The sequence below is a fragment of the Trachurus japonicus genome, chromosome 10 (assembly GCF_045865225.1).
Source record: "Trachurus japonicus isolate A0001 chromosome 10, Traja_1.0".
Lineage (NCBI taxonomy): Eukaryota > Metazoa > Chordata > Actinopteri > Carangiformes > Carangidae > Trachurus > Trachurus japonicus.
This window is the reverse complement of record NC_140916.1, coordinates 22495577-22518176: the sequence shown is the minus strand read 5'-3', so window position 1 is coordinate 22518176 and position 22600 is coordinate 22495577. Positions and strand designations below refer to the sequence as shown.

The following is a 22600-nucleotide window of genomic DNA, read 5'->3' as shown; positions in this document are numbered from 1 at the left end:
TCGAGGCCCAGAATGGGTTTGAATTCTACTCGGGGGCAAAAATGTTGGGCAACTACCTCCATTTTACACATGGGCATGTGTTAAGCTATCAGCTGCTAGCTTAAACCGGAACTTCCGGTTTTGCTGTTTGCCTTAAAAATAAAAGCGAAAGGGTAAAATGTTTCAAGTGAGAAGAAACTCTACAAGTCTGCTCTTCTCCTCCGACGCACCTTTCTGAAAACCAAAATCAAATGCATAATAAAAGATTTATCAGCCTTAATAAGACATTGTTCTCGCTTTAGATCCAGTACCTGCAAAAAGCACAGTTTACTGTAAACAAGTAAACTTATAATACGTAGATGAGCAATAAAGTATAATGTTAATAAATCAAACAAAAAAAAGATTAATAAAGGCATGACAAAGACATCATGGTTGGGTTAGATTGATACTCATGAAGATTTTATTAATGTTCTTAAGCATCAACAGTTAACAAGTTTCTTATAAGTTATTATAAATCTCTTATAGTCTGCTATTAACTATATTATAATGAGACTATTAATACTTGTTAGCACTTATAAGAGCCTTATTACCTATTAACTAACGCTTATTACACAGACCTTAAGATTAATAAAGACATAATGATTGGGCAAGTTGAGTCAATATATGTGTTTGTAATGTTATTATGAACAATTATAAGATACTCATAAGGATTTTATTAATGTTCATAAGCATCAACAAACAGTTAACTAAGTTTATTATAAGTTATTATAAATCTCTTATAGTCTGCTATTAACTATATTATAATGAGTCTATTAATGCATATATAGTCTTATAAATGCATAATAATGTTAATAAGCATCTTGTAATCACTTATAAGGGCCTTATTACCTATTAACTAATGCTTATTACAAGGACCTTAATATAAAGCGTTACCGAATTTTCTTTGATAACAATTGACCTCATGCAAGAAGCAGCTGCAAAAATCGATTAATTCTTAAGGAGAATGAGAGAATTTAAGATAATTTTCTGTTATTCACAAATGATCCAGGCCTTTTGTGTAAGTCGGGAAAAACACACTCACTTGATTAATCTGAAAGGATTTTGAGTTAAATACAGTATCATGTTGAAATTGATTAAATAAAAATGCAAAATTCAAAATGAATATTATGTTCACTATATCATCATCCTCATCATCAACATGACTTGTTAATTCACTCAGACAGTTTTTCAGATTGGAGTATCTTTACTGACATGTTTTATCAGCTTTTACACTGAAGTACTTTTTAGGAAAATTCTCTCACTCGTCTCGCTGCCTCGGGGTCTTCACGCAGATCTCTGTCCAGTATCATCACCTACTGTAGGCTGTGATACTCTCCAGTCTACTATCTTGGTGGCTGTCGTCCCCCTGCTGCACTAATCTGCACATTAGTTCTGGACAGCTGCTGTGCTTTAGAAAGACGGTTTTTTGCATTTTAGTTACAGATGTCTGAACCATTTCCTATTTACTTCTGTGACCTCACAAACTGCTTCACCTCATCACTGACAGATGCACTAATAACATTTGCTAATTGTTCTGGGTCCTCTCTAATACAACTACTGACTGAATTGTGATTGGCAATTTTAGGGATGTTGATTATGCTAACGATCACATCTCAATGAACGTGCACCTCCTCCCAAACAGCCAGTGTTCATCAGTCTGAAAGGAGCCATTCACGACTAGTTTGTGCAGTTACTGTATGAAAGTTTGGTGAATCTAAAGCTGCAACACTCATATAAACAATGTCTTTATTTAGAGATATGGCATGAATTGTATTTTTCTTTCATAGCCTTTTCAAAGAACATAGAGTGAGGCTTTTTCAGTCACCAAATGTCAGCTACACAAAAGAGAGTCTAACCTTTGGTTCTTTCATCCATCAAACACTCGTCCACACACTTTCCTGGCAATGGCAAAGTACTTAAAAGCTGCCCTAACCTTCACTTAAGTGTCATAAGATGGTTTTTAGTGAGTGGGAACAGGCCTATTTATGCTTCTGCTTCTTGTCAGTGGGCTCCTTAACTGGATTGCATAGGATTTTCTGAGAAATAGCAGCGTTATCCTACTACAGTAAGAGTATACCAGATCCAATTTGCAGTATTGGACAATATAACACAGAAGCACCCAAAACTTTAGACAGTCACATATTTCAGTTTAATCTGCTTTACTACAAATGACGACACTCACTAATCTGAAACGTCCCGGCGTAGTAAACCCAACCCACGCCCACAGCTGGAATAAAACTGAGGAATTACTTCACAACATAACTCAGGTGTGCTGAAAATGCCTGCGATTAGCAGCCGGCTTGATGATTTGACGGAGGAGCGGTGGCCCCGTTGCGCTGTGCGTGCAGACAGAGGGAAGCCAGGCCGCGTGTGATGAGGCCTGGAGTGTGTGGTATTGACCAGTGGATGTCACGTCGTGATTAGTAGGAGATATCACACTCGCGGGGCTCAGATGCACATCGATCCTGGAACCTGGGTACAGCCTGTCAGTGGGGTCATTTTTATCCTCCTCTCACCTCCGCTGCTTTTGCCTCCTGCTATTTCCCATTTCCTATCCTCTCCCTCACTCATACCTTCATCTTCCCTCTGCCTTCCTCTTGTCTCTCCTCCTCTTCCCGTCCTTCTTTTGGTCGCTCTTCCCCTTTCTTCTGTGTCTCATCTGTTCTGCTTACCTCTCTCTTCCCTCCATCCACCCTCATGGATCAAACTCTTTATCTGGCCTAAGCCACAGCCTGCAGGCAAGCAGGCAGTCTCTACAGAGGCAGAGCAGAAGACCAAAAGCTTCAAACAACATTATATAGGGCTGGCATGAAGCATGTGTCACACTGATAGATGAATCAGACACTGCCTCTATATGGACATGATGAAACGCGAGGAGGGCAGTCCTTCTGTTTCAAAGCCCTGTGCTCTTCACTTAAATTTTGCTACAACACCTCATGAGATGTAAGACAGTCTCGGGGTTTGTAGAAATTAGGAAACGGTGCACTTTTGTGGTCTGATCCAACGGGAAACAAAGCAGTCGGTTTCTGGGAGGAAGATGCATGTTCTTTTGGCAGCGATCCTGTTGGATCATCTGTTACGAAATCAGTCCAGTGTAAATCTGGTTTAGAGGAAACAAGCAAGCCAGGTAACAAGAATAGTTGCAGCCATGAAAAGAGCAGGAGAACAAATCATGCATGCAATGAATCATAAGTAGTACATCTTATTTAGGGCATTTCTTGTCATGTTTCATTTTTAATGTTAAAGCAAACAAGCACTGAACACAACTTTACTTTGATTACACACATACACACACTGCCTCGATGCGTTCATGCCTTCATTTACAGTATCTCGCTGCAGCCTGAGGGAATCCAGGAAGTAGATTCAATGACACTATTTGTATCCGAAGACTCTGCAGCTCACCCTTTTCCTGATTCTGTCAGCATTTTGAAGTTTATAAGTTCAATGTTGGGCAGAAATTTTAATGAAACAGAAACACAATGTAGGTGTTGTTTCAGGGCTGCCAGACCACTGTGAAATTATCCATGGACTAATGCATGATCAGACCACAGGCACTTGTGTTTAAGTGGATGCAGCCTGTGGTACTGTAGGCTGTAGCCATGGAGACAGCAGCTTTAACCCTGTGTTATGTGACTGCAAGTGGCCAAGAATGCACAATTAGGCACGTTATAAGTATTTATCACTGTGGCTGCAGCTTTAAATATATCAGATGGGAATAAACTTCTTATATCATTTACAGAAAACAGAAACAGTCTGAACTGGATTCTCGCATGGAGATGAGTGGTGAGAGAAAAAGCAGCAGTGAGAGAGGGAAAGAAAATAAGAGCCTGACTGAAATGCAGCAAGAGAGGCAGCACAACATTTATTGAGTGTGTCCAACTGAGCGCTAGCCTAGTTTGACTGTAGAGGGAGAGAAATGTTTGCAACAGAGGGGGCTCTGCATAGTCCACGGGTCTGTGGAGATTTGCTTACAGTGAAGAGATGGTAGAGGTAAGATGGCTCAGAGGATTCAGGCTCCGCTGAACGCAGGCTTATGTCTAATAATCAGCAGGGAGGGACTCACCATGGTCCCTCAGTAAAAAGAGACGGGGAGAGTGCGATAGAAAGAGGGAGAGAGAGACAGAGAGAGAGACATAAAAGCAGAGCAGAGGAAAGATTGAAGGCGGGGAAGAAGTACAAGATCTAGAAGGAGTTGTGGGAGAGAAAAAGGAGAGAGAAAAAGACATGTCCCTGTGGCCACGTTACTTCTCTCTTGCGATGGCTTTTATGCATATGAGAAGAATTTAGATAAGATTTTGCTGCTTTACATATTTTCACCCCTATTAGCTCTTAAAGTCATGTGGAATATTGTTAAGAAAATGAATTAGGAACCTACAGAATGAGACTCGGCCAATCCAAACTTCAAGGTCATCTGATAAAACCTGATTAACGTCCTGTTCGTTAATTTTTCTCTCTCTTTTTTTTTCTAATTTGGATGACATTGTTAAGGTTGTAGTGAGGTTTTTTTTTGTTTTGTTTTTTTGCAGGACAAATTTTACACTCACATATACTTTATCTCAGCGCCAGACTGATAAAACTCACTGCTGATGCTCGGGTGATTTTTGCCAGCTGTTCCAGATTACAAAGTGCAGTCATTTACGGCGCTTACTGGCATCGTCACCAACAGAACATCCTTGTCCATTAATGTGCACTGAACACTGACACATGCCCAAATTTGCCACGTAATACATCAGCAGGGAATTCAAAGCGCAGCCACGTCACGTTACCTTCTCACTCTGGTGATGCAGCATTGGCTCGTTATTATCAGCATTTTGTCCATATTGCGCTTGTCACAACGAGGTTTATATTTATGTCTGTTTGTTTGGGCCAATGGGTTGTGTATGTGTGTGAATGGCTCTATGCAGTGGTCATAAAACCCCCAAGGTCAAGCATGCCCCCCCACCCCCCTTCTATCCTCTCCCTACCCCTCCCAAGGGTAAATTATCTCCACAAGCCACTTCACCAATCCACAATCCAGGGCTTGAACCGTATGCCCATTTAACAGGTGTCTAGTGAGGGGGCAGCGCAGTCGAGGTCGGCAAACAGCAGCACAGAGGCGGCTGCAGAGTGGCGCGACAGCACTTTAGCAGGGGCCCAATGAGTGATTACCTCGGAGCTCCAGTCATAATTCAGCGTGACCTCAATCTGCCAGCAACGCTATGGTTTGATGGATCTGCTCACAGTTTTGGTGTCGGGTTCTCGCATGTCAAACACAGGCAGATAATGATAGGGCTATCTGTTGCTTTTACAAAGTCAAAACATGCGAGATATGAGTGTGACACACATGTTGGAGCTGTTGCATCACGCCCCTCGTCTTTAATTCATCCGGATATTGAGCGAGGAAATGTTCACTTGGTAGTTGTCAAAGTAGATACTGAAGAGAAAACAATGTCACAAATGGTTAACCCCTATCATGATGATGGCTGTCGTCTGCCGCTCTATTCATCATTGCTGCGGCTTATCAATCAAAGTCAGCACAAATGCACATGTGCGCACACACAGATTGGCTACACCTCCCAGTGTGGATAATTAGTGGATTCCCTCAGTGGGCGATGGAGCCTGTGCTCTCCTCTACTCTTTCTCTGACCTTCCCTAGTGTGCTTCCTTCCACAGCGGGGCTCATCACACACTGCTCTAATACATATTTATCGGTCCAGTGACAGCTCATGTGCGCTGGATTTATATGTTTCAACAAACAATAGTAAAGCCTTGGTCACTCTTCCTCCCTTTCATTAACCAAAGCGGGGAGATAAATCAAGCCAGTGTCAGCCTGCATGGCTCCAGCCTCCTCAGCAGCTCGGCCATCTGTGGGTTTGGGTGTAAATGGACACGTGGGGGTTCAAGCCTGGTTTGCAAGCCGCTCTCCGAAATTATGACAAACGGATTTGATATACGTATGTCTGTCAAATTGCCTTGACAATCAGAGGAACTGCTCTGCTGGCAAATGTTTTCCTCGAGCAACTTCTGATCAAAGACATTTAGAAAGTGGCTGTGCCATCGCTGGCGGCATTGGGATTCAGGACAGACTCCCTGCACCATGACTGGCTCTGTTTGCACAGCGCAATGTGAGTTGAGATGTGAAGAGAGGCAATACCACTAAAGAGCGAGGGGAGGGGAAGGGAGGGAAGAGGAGGAGAGGAAGGGATGGATGGCAGGATTAAGCCCCAGCCGCCACCACCAACCTAACACCCCCCACCCCTCACCCACCCCTCCTCTGCGTCGGAGCGGCCATCTTTCATCTTACGGCTGCTCCTCTAATGCTTTCAAGTGGGTGAAACCCTCGACATCTGCTTCCGCTCCCTGGGACACGGCACAGGCCACCGTCCTGCTGAGACGCACAACCACAGGACAGCTCAAAGGGGCAGCGTCAGGGCAAGGCCACGGAAACCCGACAGTGTCATCTACGGTACACTGAGGCAACATGCTGCAGAGACACAGAAAAACAAACACGGTTTCCTGCGCTGAGGCTGAATCAGAAACTTGTATTCCAACACGTATTGAAATCGTCGCTGTCCGCAGCTGCTTTCAGACCAAATATCATTGTTGAAAGACCGAAATGATGGCTTATACCAGTAAACACACTCACCACAGAAACATTTCACAGTTCACTCACCCAGACACATTAATTCTACTTACTACTTGCGAACAAATAAATGTAAATAGCTCTGTAAATAAACACTTCATCTTCGCCAAGAAGAAATAAGCCCCCCGCCGCCTCTGATTAAGACTACCAAAGTGATATATCTGGCACTTAACTCTGCTGTTTACCTCATAAACACAAAGACTTCAACACAGCCACCCACACTGATGCTGAAATATCACAAACCAGGAGCGCCTGCTTGTGCGTGTGTCTGCTGGTCTTTGTGGCTTTAATGTAGAATCGACTAATGACATTTTTTTTTCTTTATGCGTGCCATTCTGGGAGCATTTCATCCACCACGGTTTTCAATATCATGAGTTCAGTGGAAATCCCTTGACTCTGGCAGCGATAGTGCCATGAGCAATAAAAGCAGCGTGGTCAAGTGGTAGTAGCTTTGCCTCTGATTTTCTCTGAGATTGGTAAAACAGCACTTGTGAATTCGAAAACCACATCAGATGGACAGATGAGTGGTGCTGTCAACGCAGCGATAGCTGGGTAGCGGCGATGGTGTGAAAAGGGCCTACCCGAGAGACAAGATGTCATGTCACCTTCACTTTAATGTCAGAAAGGAGGATTTTTTTCTATTTCATAAGGGGACGCAATTCAATTATTTCCGAGGAAATTATGTTTGTTATTTGGGATCTGTTCCTTGTAGTGAAAAGCCATTTCACATTTCCTTCATATTGTTCTGCAACTGAAATGTAATTTAGTTTGTGAAAGCACCCCATCAGACTCGTAGATTTGTTCGCCTTGGTTTGTCACCCCCTCCCACACACACACACACACACACACACACACACACCCGACCACCCTCCCACCCACACACTCACAAATACCTATGTAGATTCAGGTGGCCTGTTGGCTCTTAAGAGCAACACGTGTCTATTTCTGTCTATCACAAGCAGCTGGTCTTCCGTTCAGTTCGGCCTACTTTTATTGTGCGCCACGATGTTGCATTTGCAGGGTGAATATGTGCGACCCTATTCCCTGTGCAAATGTAGGGAGTAGGAGTTTAGTTTTATAGTTTATTTAAAGCAAGCCACCCACAAACTCCTGAAGAATCTAGTGATCTTTCAGGTAAAAAAAAAGAAAAAAAAGACTTAACTTACACAAGGCATAACTGATGCGGAGCTGCATGTGTATGTGTGATGACTGCAAGGAGAACCCGTGTGTATAATTGGAATGTTTGAGGTTCATCCAATTTCAGATACCTTGAAAAGTACATTAATGGAAGCAGGGCACAAGGTTCATGTATTCAACAACACACTAAATTGGACTCTTTTTTTCTCTCTCTCTCTACATACCGGGAAATAAATTAATGCATGGTATGGAGTAGTCTGAGTTGCCAGTTTTCATGTATCCACTATTTGCAACAAAGGCTACACTGGCAGCATACGCTCCAGACAAACATACAGGGACTATTACAGAGTGAGCGTATAGAGATGGATGGAAGAAGGGAAAATGACAGACAGAGAGCTGATTCCCTCCTCTGTCTGCGAGCTGTCTGTGGGACCAGGCCATCTGCACATTCATTATAACAGCCATGATTCCATTATTGTTCTGTGTGGCAACAAGGACTTGTTCTGTCTGGCCTTTGTTATTCTTATCAACTGTGTAGCTGACAGCCCTCTTTTGATCATGGCAGCAACGAAATTAACAACTATCATGTACTATAACACATAACTAAATTATCCTCCGTAATACAACGACACACTCAACATCACCCTGTCTCTTCCTCCTGTGTCCTTGTGCAGGTCTGTTCCACAGAGCCATCATTCAGAGCGGGTCGGCCCTCTCCAGCTGGGCGGTGAACTACCAGCCGGTCAAGTATACGCGTCTCCTTGCGGAGAAGGTGGGCTGTAACGTCCTGGATACCTTAGACATGGTGGACTGTCTGAGGAAGAAGAGCTCCAGGGAGCTGGTGGAGCAGGACATACAACCAGCGAGGTACCACGTGGCCTTTGGACCTGTAATCGATGGCGATGTCATCCCCGATGACCCCGAGATCCTGATGGAGCAGGGTGAGTTCCTCAACTACGACATCATGCTGGGGGTCAACCAGGGCGAGGGGCTACGGTTTGTGGAGAACGTGGTGGACTCAGAGGACGGCGTGTCTGGGAATGACTTTGATTTCTCCGTCTCGGACTTTGTGGACAGTCTGTACGGGTACCCGGAGGGAAAGGACACACTGAGGGAGACGATTAAGTTCATGTACACGGACTGGGCGGACAGGGACAATCCGGAGACCAGGCGCAAGACGCTGGTGGCTCTCTTCACCGATCACCAGTGGGTAGAGCCGTCGGTGGTGACGGCTGATCTCCACGCTCGCTATGGCTCACCCACCTACTTTTACGCCTTCTACCACCACTGCCAGAGCCTGATGAAGCCTGCCTGGTCAGACGCCGCCCACGGGGACGAGGTGCCATATGTTTTTGGAATTCCTATGATTGGCCCCACTGACCTTTTCCCCTGCAACTTTTCAAAGAATGATGTCATGCTCAGTGCTGTGGTGATGACCTACTGGACCAACTTTGCCAAGACTGGGTGAGTAACATAACTCTTATTGGTCCTTATTTGTACCAATTAAGAACAGGTGTCACTATGATCTTATCAATACTATACTTCTTACACGAATTGGTACTCCTATAGATTAGAGTTACCACATTTTTATATCTAAAAAAAGAGGACACTCGGCTCCACCTCGAGATACTGAAATGATACTGAAAGTTTACACAAAGTTCTCACTCTCTCTCTCTGTCTCTCTCTATATATATGTATGTATATATGTATATATATATATATATATATATATATATATATATATATATATATATATATATACATACATACTGTATATAGCACTTAATTGCAATATATAACTTAAATGCTGATCATATATCAGTTTATACTGTATATATATAATAAGTATGCCTCGTCTGTATGTATAGCTACAACAAAAGACATAATTTCAGATAAGCTTCTGAGAGGTTATTAATGAATAATAAAAATAAAATGAAATAAGCCCTCTGGAATGAAATAACAAAAGAAACATTATTGTATTAGAAAGTCAACCTACAGTATAAGAAAAGTTGGGCCAGTCTCAAACCTGTGCAGTTAAAACTGAGACTTAAATTGTGCGTGATCTACCAAGTGAGCTGTCAGGGCAATACTATACTACTTTGTAATGAGAGGCAGTGCTGCCCCGACGTATGCTAGTTACTACATGTTTAATGGCCCTGTGAAAAACAATGAAAACCAGACAAGCTCACGAGTTTAAAAATGCATGAGGTGCCAGAAGTAAGGGAGCAAAGTTTCTAAATTTTGACCGTGCTACCGTTAACATTAGTCTCAGAAGTGTTTTCAGCGTTGTGGAGTTGATTCACCTGACTTGAAGGCGACCTCTTCACTTGTTCTGGGTGATGGCACTGCTTGCTCACTCCAGCTGGGGGGGAAATGACTTGCTGCAGTGATTGTTGTTCCACACAGCTGTTACACAAACATAGAGTTAGCTTTGTTTGTCCTCTGGTTTACAACAGCTAGCTCACTCTTCAGTTGTTTCAAAACAATAGGAGAACTAAGGAAACCGAAAATGGCGACCACTCAATGAATAAATAAAAGATGTTCAGATATTGACCAGCAGCAGTATTACAGGTCTGACCAATCAGGAATCAGTGCCAATGTCAAACAGGAATCTATCTTTAATCCCTGTTTAGATTTGACAGCTGTGTCATGGGTCTAACAATAGCAGTAGCAACACAACATATTCACACTTGTTAATATTTCATGAGGTAAACAGCAGCTTTTTTGCATTAGTAAAACCAGTGATCGCACAATTAGAAAGTTGCCAAGTTATTTATAAAAAGTAACATAAACACATCCTATCTCAGTCAGTCCTAGCTAAAGAACTTCTGTGGCACAGAAAAGAAGGAGGAAGGAAAATGGAAGTCCTACAATGGATAGTACGGGACAGAAAATACATTTTTCAACAGAGACTTTTTTTTTTTCAGAGGTGTTTTTTTGCCTGAACTAGGGTCTCAGTCTGAAAACCTGAAACATATTGAATCTGAGGAAGATTAAATGTTCCTCCAGAATGTGCGCTGTGCTATTTGTGCTTGGCTGTTTGGGCTGAGTATGTGCGCGTGGCTGTCTGCCTTTCTGTATACTACTATGTGTGTATGTGTGTGTGTGTGTTGGCTGGAAATACTATCTATGCTCTATTATGCCGAGGCCTAAAAGACACAGAGACTTATCACGGAGGCATATCAAACTCTTGCCCTCGGCAGTATCGATTCCCTCAGCCTGGACCCAGTCGATCACTCGTGCCCTGGGTGACTCCCGCTCTCCAGCGTGCTCAATTTTACCCCCTCCTCTCGAAGCCTGGCCATTTTGTATGACTACTAGTAATCATTTCTAACAACCGAAATTTAATTTGACAATCCCTGTTACCAGAGAGGTATTGATCCCATCCTCAATAGGATGCACTCTGAAATCTTGTTCTGTTTTTTATCTGCCTCTATATCATCTGCTGTCCAATCAGGTGGCATTTCCATCCAGTCGTCTGGCTGATAGGATGAGCCCCAGGCTGCCGCCTCTGCTAGATCCTTGAACTGCTAATGGCAGACTAGTGCAGATGGACTGATGTCGGCTGTTTTTGCCTCCTCAAGGAAAGCACTGAGGTCCATCAGTGATGCTTGGACTAAACAGCTGTCTCCTCTGCCTGGCAGCCATCTTGTGTCAACACATACAAAGCTGCAATTTGTAGATACAGATGGAATCGACTACTTGTCCTTTCAAGAATATTATCAGCTGTTTTAAAAAGAGAGGATGTGTTTGGTTTTAATGAGAAAACTTTGAGGCCTGAAGGAAGACAATGCACAGTGCTTACGTACTGAATCGCTTTGAACTTGGATCTTGTCATGTCAGGGAAATTAATTATGACAGACAACGACAGCCTTTTGCATCTTACCTACAAACCACTCACATTCAACACAGCCTGCGGTATCACTTACCTGTCCTCGAAACAACACATTGCCCTTAACTGCTGATCATATATCAGTTTTTTTTATCTATATCACAGGTTGATCTAGCAGAGCGACGGGAGGGTGGGAACTGGTTCTAGAGCCATGTTCATCGCGGTACACGTATCCACCCTATAGTGTGTTGCCCTGGCCTAGCTCCAGACAAGGGGATTACAGACAGACCACAATTAGGCACTCAGATGGTAAAGACCCGGGGATTAGATCCCAGGATAATAGAAAACACAGCGTGCTGGTCCAAAGGATAATTTTATTCCGGCCCAAGTAAAGGGAATCTACCATAAACTCTTCAACTCAGGGGGGGTTGACGATGTGAAATATTTCCCATAGATTCTTAAGTCCACCCTGCTCACTCAGACCACACTAGGGGATAAAGATCTCTCTTCCAACACCACCCAACACAGTCTGGCTATAGAGAACATCCTTTTAATTAAGACCCAGCTGTATTGCCCTCGCCTTCGTGGCCCGTCCAACAACCATCTTCCCTGTATCCGCAAAGCAGCGCTCGCTCCCCTTCCAGATGTTCGTAATGAACTGACCCAGATTGCACTTCCTGCCTCCGTCTCTAAATCGGTTGTAGAAACATGTGTGACACGATGTTGAGACACTTGGGCTGCATGTCAACAGTGTGTATCATAGCAGCATTTCACCCTCCCACCCCCCCACCCTCCCAAAAGCTCTTCCTGTCCCTGACTCTCATGTGTCATCTTTACAGGGCAAATCCCTGCCCATGCGCTTTTTTTTTTTTTTTTTTCCTCCATCAGTGTCAGTGAAGCATAAAAGCATACAGAGTGCACACTGTCAAATCTTCTTAGTGTGTGCGCATGTGTGTGTGAGTGCGATTGTAAGAGTGTGTGTTTACACTATGAGGCTGTTCTTTCCTGAGAGTTAGGGATGTTTCAGAGGCGGGGGATTTACTCAACTCAGAGTTATTTTTCTGGCTGCAACATTTGTTTTACTATTGACAGGCAAAATTGGCTTGCGCTTTATTGCCACAACAACATCTTCAGCAGTGTTTCTCGAAAACTTTGCCAAAAGTCCACACACTGCAACTTCCACACCCCTTTAACACAGGGATGTAAGGAGAGCAACACACACACACACACACACACACACACACACACACACACACACACAGAACAGACAGAATGATAAAAAGCCTAGAAAGATCAATCATTATATATCATTAGTGCTATAAATATGTTGGTCCATCTTCCTGTTTCGTCCCCCCCCTCGTGCTCATTTTCCTCGGTCTGTGTGTGTGAGCTGTGCCACATGCTGTGCTGGGCCTGGCAAGGTAGTTAAAGAGCAGAGCGCTGTCATGTGCTGAATTTTTTTTCCTTTCCTCATTCTCCTCCACTGCTCCTCCGTCCTCCTCCTCCTCCTCCTCCTCCTCCTCCTCTGTCTCTGTTTCTCTCTCTCTCTCATTATTCTATACAAAAAAAAGAAAGGCTACTCATGTATTACGTGCACAACATGAGCTAAAATATGCAGTATTGATTGCTTTGTCTTTAGTGACAACGGCTGCCAACCAAACAAATGTAGATAGGAGTAACTTCAGTGCGTCTATAGTGAGGTTTAACAGGCAGCGCTTTGATTTACAACCCTACCAGTTGATTTTTTTTGTTGTTTTCCTCCCGCTCGTCAATCCAACACCCCTCCTCGGTAGAGTTAATTACAAGTACACATCAACTCTTTCTCCCATCTGACCTCATTCACACACCACTTGAACCATTTTCTTACCCCAGCTGTCCAGTAGTTACATCACTCATCTCTGACACCCCCCCAACCCCCCCCCCTCCAACCCCAACCCAACCCACCACCCCCCCCTCCTTGTCCTTTCTCCATGGATATTCCCCCGTTCCCTTTGGCTTCCTTCGTTAGCGCCAACTCAACCTGCACCAGGAGTCTGTGAATGCTCGGCACTGCAGAATAGCACAACGCCAAACAGCCACCTACCTACTCCATTAAATAGGCACTCACTTGATAGGAGATTTGTAGCCAATATCCTGATTTGCATTAGAGAAGGTAAGGAAGTGGTGTGGCTTGTTAAGGGGCCTGGATGCCATTGATCGGTGTCCATGCCGTGCGCTGAATGTAATGAGGAGGACAGCAGGGGGAGGAGGTGAAGAGGAAGTAGATCCGCGTGTGTCCACCCATAAGTATGTGTCGGTCTGATTGAAACGGAGACAAATTGTAATACGTTGATATTAACGTTAAGTAATTAAAACTAGAATCTTGGAAGTGGTAGAAACTAAAGCTGCTAATTGGTTAAAAGAGTGAGAAGGGAGATGGATGCCGGGTGTTGGAGGAGGAGGAGGGAGTGGTGTTTTTTTTTGCTGCCACTCAGCTAATCAAACAAATCAATAGCATCCATAATAAGGAGCGGCCTGAGTGCTGTGTCCTCCAACACGTCTGCACGCCCCAAAGTCACAGCGCCTCGCCCTGCATCATTTAGCCTGCTGAACCGAAGGCTGCCATTAAATATGAACCACGCATCACTCAGCCCTCTGCCCCAGCATGCAGCCACATGAAGGGTAAAAGAGCACAGCCTGACAATTTGCCCACTCAGTGCCGAAGTTGCCCCCCTACGTCTCGCCTAGACAAAGTCTGCAAACAGAATTAGATTGAGTTTATATATTAAAAAATTTAAAGGGTGTTGGGAACCTTCTGTTGGAGTGAAAATTACAATTAGCTGCTTACTTTGTGTCACCTAGTAAGTAGATAAACAACTGCAGGGGATGAATTTGTTACACAACAGTCAGAACCAGGAAGAAAAAACAGGATTCAACTTTGCATATTTTGGCAGCTTAGCAAAATGAGCATCGGTGGATCACTGAATTAATGCATGTGCCTTGTTTTATATTGGGAAACTATGTATACTCAACTGAGGATTCAGAGACCTTGAGTGTAGTGAAAATAGATTCTTGTCTCCTGCCTTAGGGCACCTAAACGTGTCTTTTCAGATTTGGTGATGGCTAGGTCTATGATCATTCAAGCGCTTCAAATTACATCAGGATGAAAAGGGGAAGGAGGTACATGGGAAATGAAAAAGAGAAAGAAAATGATATTCATTCTCCCCCCTTATCTACCTTTTACATCGGTGCTCGCAGATAGGGCTTGGAATAGGTAATGAGCTCAGGTCCTGTTCTGCCACATGTGTAGGTAGGGCTGAGAGTGGTGTCTGTCATGCAGGAGACGCAGCATCTTATAGAAGAAGAAGCTTTTTTTTCTTAATTCAGTGTGGAGTGGCTTGTCATCCTCACCACACGCCATGTATGGCTTTGTGAAATGTGACATGTCTTGTGTTCAAGTGCAGAGCTTGTACTGCCTCAGAGGTCACTGCACTATGATGTGTCACAAATACAAACACAAACACACAGGTGCAAAAAAAACCAACACACACACACACACACACACACACACACACACGAACTCCCAGTCGATCACAGACACAAACACATGGGAGCACTTAAACACGCATGGCAGGCCAAGGTTTGCAGGGGTCAGCGGGTCATTATGAGGGGAGGGAGGGACTGAGGATGAGATGAAGGCGATGGTTTATGGTACCACAGCCATATGAACACATCAGAGAAAATCTGAAAGGCCATTAAAACGCCTGCTTTTATGGGTGTAATAATCCCTCTCCTCTGCCTGGGAGTCCAGCCACAGCTCCAATGACCATCCGGATTAAGTGGGAGGTCTGACAGGAGGCAGGCTATCAGCTAATGCAGGGGAGCTCTGAGAGCCCAACAGGACCACAAACATCACATAATGCCAGAGCTGTTCATACAAGTCACCGCGAGGCGTTTGCTGTATAGAGCTGAATAGTTTGAACGACATTGTAGTGTTGAACGCTTTATCACCGGACTGTCATAATATTTAAATGTGAAATGATACGACGAGCACAAGGTTCGAGCGGAGAGTGTCATTTTTAATTTGAGGCAGTTCATGCACATCAAATGAACAGGCAAAGCCGCGCAGACTTTTTTTTTTTTTTACTCCCCCCACCCCCAACCCTCATATCAGCCTCTGAGAAGTTTTCTGACAGGTTAAGATAATGTTCAATAAGTGTTTTCATCCCTGCCCCCTTTATCTCTAATGGAAATTCTTTACTTCCTGTGACTTCTGAAGGTATTTGGCCCATCAAGATCAGCAGACTGTTGATATCTTATCGTCAAGTTTCTCTCTCCTGCCTTTTTAATTCTATTTTGTTTTGTCTGTATCTTTGAGTATTCAACTGTGACTAGTCTCAGCTGACTTTATAGTCATTAAATTGTTTCAACATGCAAACCAATGAGAGCATGGAGCCAGACGAAAATATCTCTGTTAACACACTCACGGTGCTCACTGTACAGATTATGACATTCTGGATAGTAAGGGAGGAACAGCTTGCACGTTTATTTATTTATTTATTATCTACAAAGCAAAGGGAACGCAGCGTTATTATGAGTTCCTCATACCTTTTTCTGTATGTAAGACAAAGACTGCGCCTCAAATCCACGTCACATGTTAATTCTGTTAACAAATGTTTAATTCAGTAGGTAATACATGCTAATCATCATAATATGCTGTTTAAGTAGAATATAAAAACATACATAATTTAAGAAAAGAAGCAATGTTTGTGTCGTTATTGTCAGTCAAACGTTGATTAAACTGCTGATTAAACTTCAAAAAGAGACGTCAAATATTTGTTGTTGTTTTTTCAAAGATTTTAATGCTTTGGTTTTGTTTTCCAGTATTTTTGCACCACTCCACTAGCGTCCATCTATAATGTATGTCAGCAACAGCACACTCAAAAATCCACTGCATTTACTAGAGCTGACTGGTGTGCCAAAAATATGATAATGATAGTAACTGTTTTTGTAACATTTTTGTATCTTATTGTCACTAGAATAAATCCAAAAGTTAAAGTATGCTCCTTTATGTTTGGAGAATATGAAACTGTAACTTTAACATCACCGTGCTTCTTCACTCAGTGATTTGTGGTGAGACATTTCACCTTCATCAAAATCACAGCAGCTGCTGTGTTAAGGATGTCGCACTATGACCACATGAAGTGTTCAGTTTGCTATTTAGTAAAGCATGTTGTCTGTTTCAAGTGCACTTAGATTGTCATTTCTCTGGAGTGAACCTGCAACATATTGATCAGATGCTTGGAATAGTATAGATGTGGGGCACTGTACTGTATGTGCACAGATAGACTGCATCCTCTGCATTGACTGATTTAGGTTTCACATTATTTTATCTTCATATTCACATAAGGGGAAGATAAAATAACACCATCCTGGAAGGCTTTGAATAAAAAGTATGTATCATCAGCTTTACTCATTATAACACTATTGTATTGGAGTATACTGTACAGGTGCTGTACAGTGAACCACTTGCAATTTCCACAAAGAATGGAGACAGATTACCACTTGCGGGAAACTTAAGCACCGACCACAGCACTATTTTTATCGTGTGCAAAACACAGTAGCACGGCACTCAGGAAATGTTATGAAGTAGATCTGACTACATTTCATCACACGGCACCCAGCAAGGCTTCAGTACAAATAGAGCAGGGTAACCTAGTAGCCTTCACCACGCAGAGGAGCAGAAAGTGAACTCGGATCACTCCCTCTCTGACTCTACAGCTCAGGGCAGGACTTCAAAGCCAGAAAGCAGCCCAAAGTTGAGCAGCAGTGGTAGAAACTGTTCAAAGGAATGTAGCCTGTTTACTATTGACTTTGCAACAATTACCCAAGCATATGTGTGTGTAATTAGATAAGGCAGCCAGTTGTTCTCTAATGCGGCAAATCAAATTAACTAAAGATGCCACATTGATTTCTTTGTGTTACCTAAATTATTCATCTTCACTTGCACTGAACCAGCCAGGCAGCCACCAAAGAGCTTTTCTAACTCCTCTGCACCATCGCTCCCTCACTCCCTTCACACACCGATTGTTTTGGAAGATCTACCTAAGTACCTTTTCAATATTTTCTGCTATCACAATTCAGCAAATTGACCCTCCTCAATAGAGAGCCTTTGCAGCGCTGCGGAAACGCCCGTAATTCCCATTAAAAGAAATCACTCTACCTCAACCTCTGCTTTCATGTGCGTGTATATATGTGTGTGAGAGACAGAGAGAGGGGTTGGTGGAGGGGTGGGGTATGGGTTAGCTCGCACGTGTGCGTGTGTGACAGCACGCACAGGACTGCTGGGAGAATTCATGAAGCACAGAGGAGGTAGACGTCCACGTCTCAGGCTGCTTCATTGACGTCCTGTTCTCTGGCATGTTGCACACAGGGAGATCAATATGACCTTACCTCCACCACCCGCTCCTTTGAAACTTAATTACTGATATTCAGCTACAAAGTCATCATAGTCTGGCTGTCAATATTCATTGGGGATCATTACGGGCCTAATAAAAGAGGTTATTTACGGGCTGCTCTGCTGACACCGGCCCAGGTCCAGGGATTCAGCTCCAGCCATCTCAATTTGCTTTACCTCTCTCACTCTCTCTCTCTCTCTCTCTCTCTCTCTCTCTCTCTCTCTCTCTCTCTCTCTCTCTCCCTCTCTTCCTCTCTCACCTCTCCCAGAAGCACTGACCTGAAAAAGAAAAATTGACAGCAGAGAAACGAACAGGAGAGAGGATGGAGGGTGAATTCTTCTGGCATGGCTTTTAATTCTCTTGGCTGTGTTTGGAGGTTTTTCAGCCCGTGCCAAAAAAACACTGTAGCCGCCATATCCCTAAATCCCCAACTAAATTTGAACTTTGCTTGCCACTGACATTGCAATCAGACCCGCAAAGGGATATTTCATGACATTTAGAGAAATGTCGCACAGATCCTTGCCTCTTTGCAACGACACGGCTTTAACTCCTCTGCTCCGCCGTCAATTATTGTGTTTTCAAGGCTGCAGAGCTTATTCTTCAGGTTTTCTTTCCCACAACAAGTCATTTCATCAGCACCAAGAGCAATACCATGGACCACACAACTCCCACTCCTGGAACTGTACAGCAACGGTGCTACTGTACAAGGAGTTGTGTGATTGTGGGAGATTGCTATATGTTAATTTATTCAATAAATCAATAGCTTCACTGTAATTGAAATGGTTGGCCCTCGGTGTCGAAGCAATGTTGTAAAAACTGAAAAGTGGAACAGTGAACTCTATAGATCAGGGGAGGTACTGCATCCAGAAAAAAAATCTCTCTTTCTCTCTGTCTCACACTCTCTCACATCCCTTTTGTCTCTCGCTTTCAGTCTCATGCTCACAAACATCCTCATATCCATACACACACACACACACACACACATAGGCACGCAGCTCTGCAGTTCCCTCTTAGTGTCTTGATTAATATGGTCCACTTTACATCAGTACACTGGATGCCAATGCACACTGTGCTGCCTTCCCTGAGCAATTAGCAGAGGGGCTCCACCAGCGTTGGATTATCAACAACAAGATGCCTCCTGACGCGAGCCCTAAAGCCTGCTGACTTATTCATGTGTGTTTACTTTAAAAGCCTCTGCCCTGGTTTTTGTGGGTGGGCTGCATCAGAAGTGAAATAAGAACAACATCTGGGGAGAGGGGAGGCTGGGGGTTTGGGGTTGTGAGACAGACAAGACACATTATGCCCAGAAAGAGGCAGCTGAGATGGGTGAGGCACCGGGTCCTGCCGCACTGAGGTCTTGTGGTGGAAAAAAAAACGTGGTCTTGTGTGTGTAGTGTTGGGAAAATAAATAGGAAAAAATCGATGTCAGTTGATTCAGCCACAGAAAGTGTGATACATACCACACCTGGATCAATTATTTACTGCAGTCTGTTGGTTGTTGCTGTGCGTCGTTTGCTGTTGTGGGTTTCGCCAAGTGAGATCAGAAAATTCTTTGGTAGTGGCAGAACTCCTTTCACACCAAGATATAAGCTGTGACTGATCTTGTTATGTTTTCTTTTTAGTATTTTTATGTGCTTCCTATCCCCACATGAATGGTGAAGAGTGAATAATTAAAGGGTCTCTCAAAAGCTAATTTAACACTATCATGTCTGCATCTTCTCTGTCTGTCTGCAGGGATCCAAACAAGCCGGTTCCTCAAGACACCAAGTTCATCCACACCAAGGCCAACCGCTTTGAAGAGGTGGCCTGGTCCAAGTACAACCCCCAGGACCAGCTGTACCTCCACATCGGCCTGAAGCCACGTGTGCGCGACCACTACCGCGCCACCAAAGTGGCCTTTTGGAAACACCTAGTGCCCCACCTGTACAACCTCCACGACATGTTCCACTACACCTCCACCACCACCAAAGTGCCGCCGCCAGAGACCACGCAGAACACCCTGTCCACCAAGAGGCCCAACGGGAAGAACTGGCCGTTCAACACCAAGCGGCCTCCCATGTCCCCAGCCTACAACAGCGAGGACAAAGACTGGAGCGAAGACGAGGAGACGGGACCGCTGGTGGTGGAGAACCCGCGGGATTATTCCACCGAGCTCAGCGTCACCATCGCTGTCGGAGCCTCGCTGCTGTTCCTCAACGTGCTGGCCTTCGCGGCCCTCTACTATCGCAAGGACAAGCGGCGGCAGGACTCGGGCCACGGGCAGCCCAGCCCGCAGCGCCAGACCACCTCCAACGACATTGGCCACCATGCGCCCGAGGAGGAGATCATGTCGCTGCAGATGAACCAGACGCACCATGAGTGCGAGGCAGGGAACAGCAACGAGGGGGCACTTCGTTTGGCCTCGCTGCCCGACTACACGCTCACTCTGCGGCGGTCTCCGGACGACATCCCCCTCATGACGCCCAACACCATCACCATGATCCCCAATTCCCTGGTGGGCATGCCCAACCTGCACCCTTACAACACCTTCACAACCGGCTTCAACTCCACAGGCCTGCCGCACTCCCACTCAACCACCCGCGTATAGCTTTAAGGAGGCCAGGGGCAGCCGGCGCAGGCGGGAAGAGGGGCGGGCAGCAGCGGTGGTGGTGGTGGTGGTGTTGGTGGAGGAGGAGGAGGAGGAGGATGAACGAGCGGAGGAGAGGATTGTGTTTTATAAATATCACAGGGAGGGGGAGGGCTGCGAAGGGGAAGGGAGGGGAAGGGCAGGAGTCGGATTAAAACGTGAAGAGATTTAACTAGACTTTTACAACGAGGAGAGTTGCAGAGAGCTCTCTATGGATGTCAAGTTGTGCAGAGCTGCCAAAATCAAACTGCTTCCCTTCTCCTGATCGGAGGGAGGGGGTCTTTCTGCAGTGTTTTTTTCTAAAATAATCATTTTAAAAGCCTTTTTAAGCAAACTGAGGAGATATCAACACTTTTTTTTCTTGAATTCATAACAAAAACAAAGAAAAGTGCTTTTTATTTCCCATCCCTTCCTCCTGCGGGAGACACATCTAGAACAATGGCCTCTACGTCAATATTTGCGAAATGTTTTTAATTGCTTCTTTGTTTTGTTTTACTTTTCAATGCCTTACAAAGCTTGTTCTTTTTTGTCATTATTTCTATTCCCTAAGACTATTCCAAGTGGAGTGCATTACAAGCAGATGAGACTCAAAGATGAGAGACTGAATCCAGGATGGGAACCTAGAGGATATGCAGATGTAGAGATTTTAAACCCATTTTGGGAGACTCATTTTTTTTTCTTTCTGTTGCGTACAAACACAACAACAGCCACACAAATGGTGTTATCTTTTCCTTTCCTTTTTTTTTTCTTTTTTTTAAAGATCGTATAGAAATGATTTGTCTGGGACAGCTCTTGCTGGGAGATGAGAAGGCAGAGATAAATACTATGTTACTGTGATTGTTTTGTTAAGAAAAAAAGTGCATCTTTTACAGCCAATTTATCTGTTAAGCTATCTGATATTATCTCCACAAAATGTGCACGTACACATGCTGCTTAGAGCACCTGTGTGTGTTTGTGTGCATGTGAAAATGATTTCTCATTCCTTTGCGTGCAAGTGTGGTTAAGAGGCTGAGATACAGGAAGAGACACATTGTCTGAAACTTGCACATGCAAGACAAGAGTAGTGACTGAGTCTGTGTGTGTGTGTGTGTACGTGTGTGAGAGAGAGAGACAGAGACAGAGAAAGAGTGTGTGCACTTGTGTGAGTGTGTGTGTGTACGTGTGTGTGTGAGAGAGAGAGACAGAGACAGAGAAAGAGTGCGTGCACTTGTGTGAGTGTGTGTGTGTCCGTGCACCTGTTTTTTGTTTGTAGGTTGTACAATGTGGTTTTTTCGGGGGGTGGACGGGGTTGGGGTGGGGGCCTGAGTATTTTCTCATGTTGTTGATTTTGGTTCTCCACCAGTAGTGTTTCTGCTGCGTCTCTGGGTGTCTGTCTTTGCGAAATAGCACTTTTGTTATTTTCAAAGTTATATATGTCTAATTTTTGCTTAAAGATTACAGAATAAATCTATTATTTTACGTGTAAGAGAAAAAAAATAGCTAAAGATTCAACTGAACTAACTGACATGATTCCATTGACTTTGTAAGAGTTCCTCTTCGAAAGCAGACAGTGGCCTGTTTGCACTGAATAAACCTACATCAGTGCACACTTGTATTTCTTTGAATATATATATAAATATGGGCATACATACATATATGTATAGGGCTTCTATGGAGATATCGCTCCCACTTACAAATCAATTAAAAATACTGTTCAGACTAAAAAAGCACCAACACAAATAGTTTCTATGTATTGTTGTTGTCATTTGAAAACATCCCAAGCCAAGACAGCTCTAGGTGTCTTTGTAAGAGCTCTATATGTATATTTATGTATAAAATATTTAATATTTATTTATGTATACCAGATGCATACATGCTGATTGTGCCATGTGCCAAATTAAAACTGTAAAAAATGAAGAATATAAAGTTTCACTAAACTTTTTTTCCCT

General features: G+C 43.9%; 2 protein-coding genes across 3 annotated transcripts in view; both read left to right on the top strand.

Annotated features, from left to right (window-relative positions):
- nlgn3a (neuroligin 3a) overlaps window positions 1-21788 on the top strand; it is a 122021-nt gene extending 100233 nt beyond the window's left edge. Inside the window, exons 7-8 of one of the 2 annotated variants that reach the window (XM_085790112.1) lie at window positions 8452-9241; window positions 19781-21788. In XM_085790112.1, the coding sequence (XP_085646238.1) occupies window positions 8452-9241; window positions 19781-20633 (1643 nt within the window). In that variant the 3' untranslated portion in view covers window positions 20634-21788. The remainder of the gene's footprint in view (window positions 1-8451; window positions 9242-19780) is intronic. The other variant, XM_085790113.1, reaches the window with a different exon arrangement.
- The window catches only part of pofut4 (protein O-fucosyltransferase 4), a 53500-nt gene continuing 41062 nt past the window's right edge, over window positions 10163-22600 (top strand). Inside the window, exon 1 of the mRNA XM_085790116.1 lies at window positions 10163-10172. The gene's annotated coding sequence lies outside the window, so the exon portion shown is untranslated. The remainder of the gene's footprint in view (window positions 10173-22600) is intronic.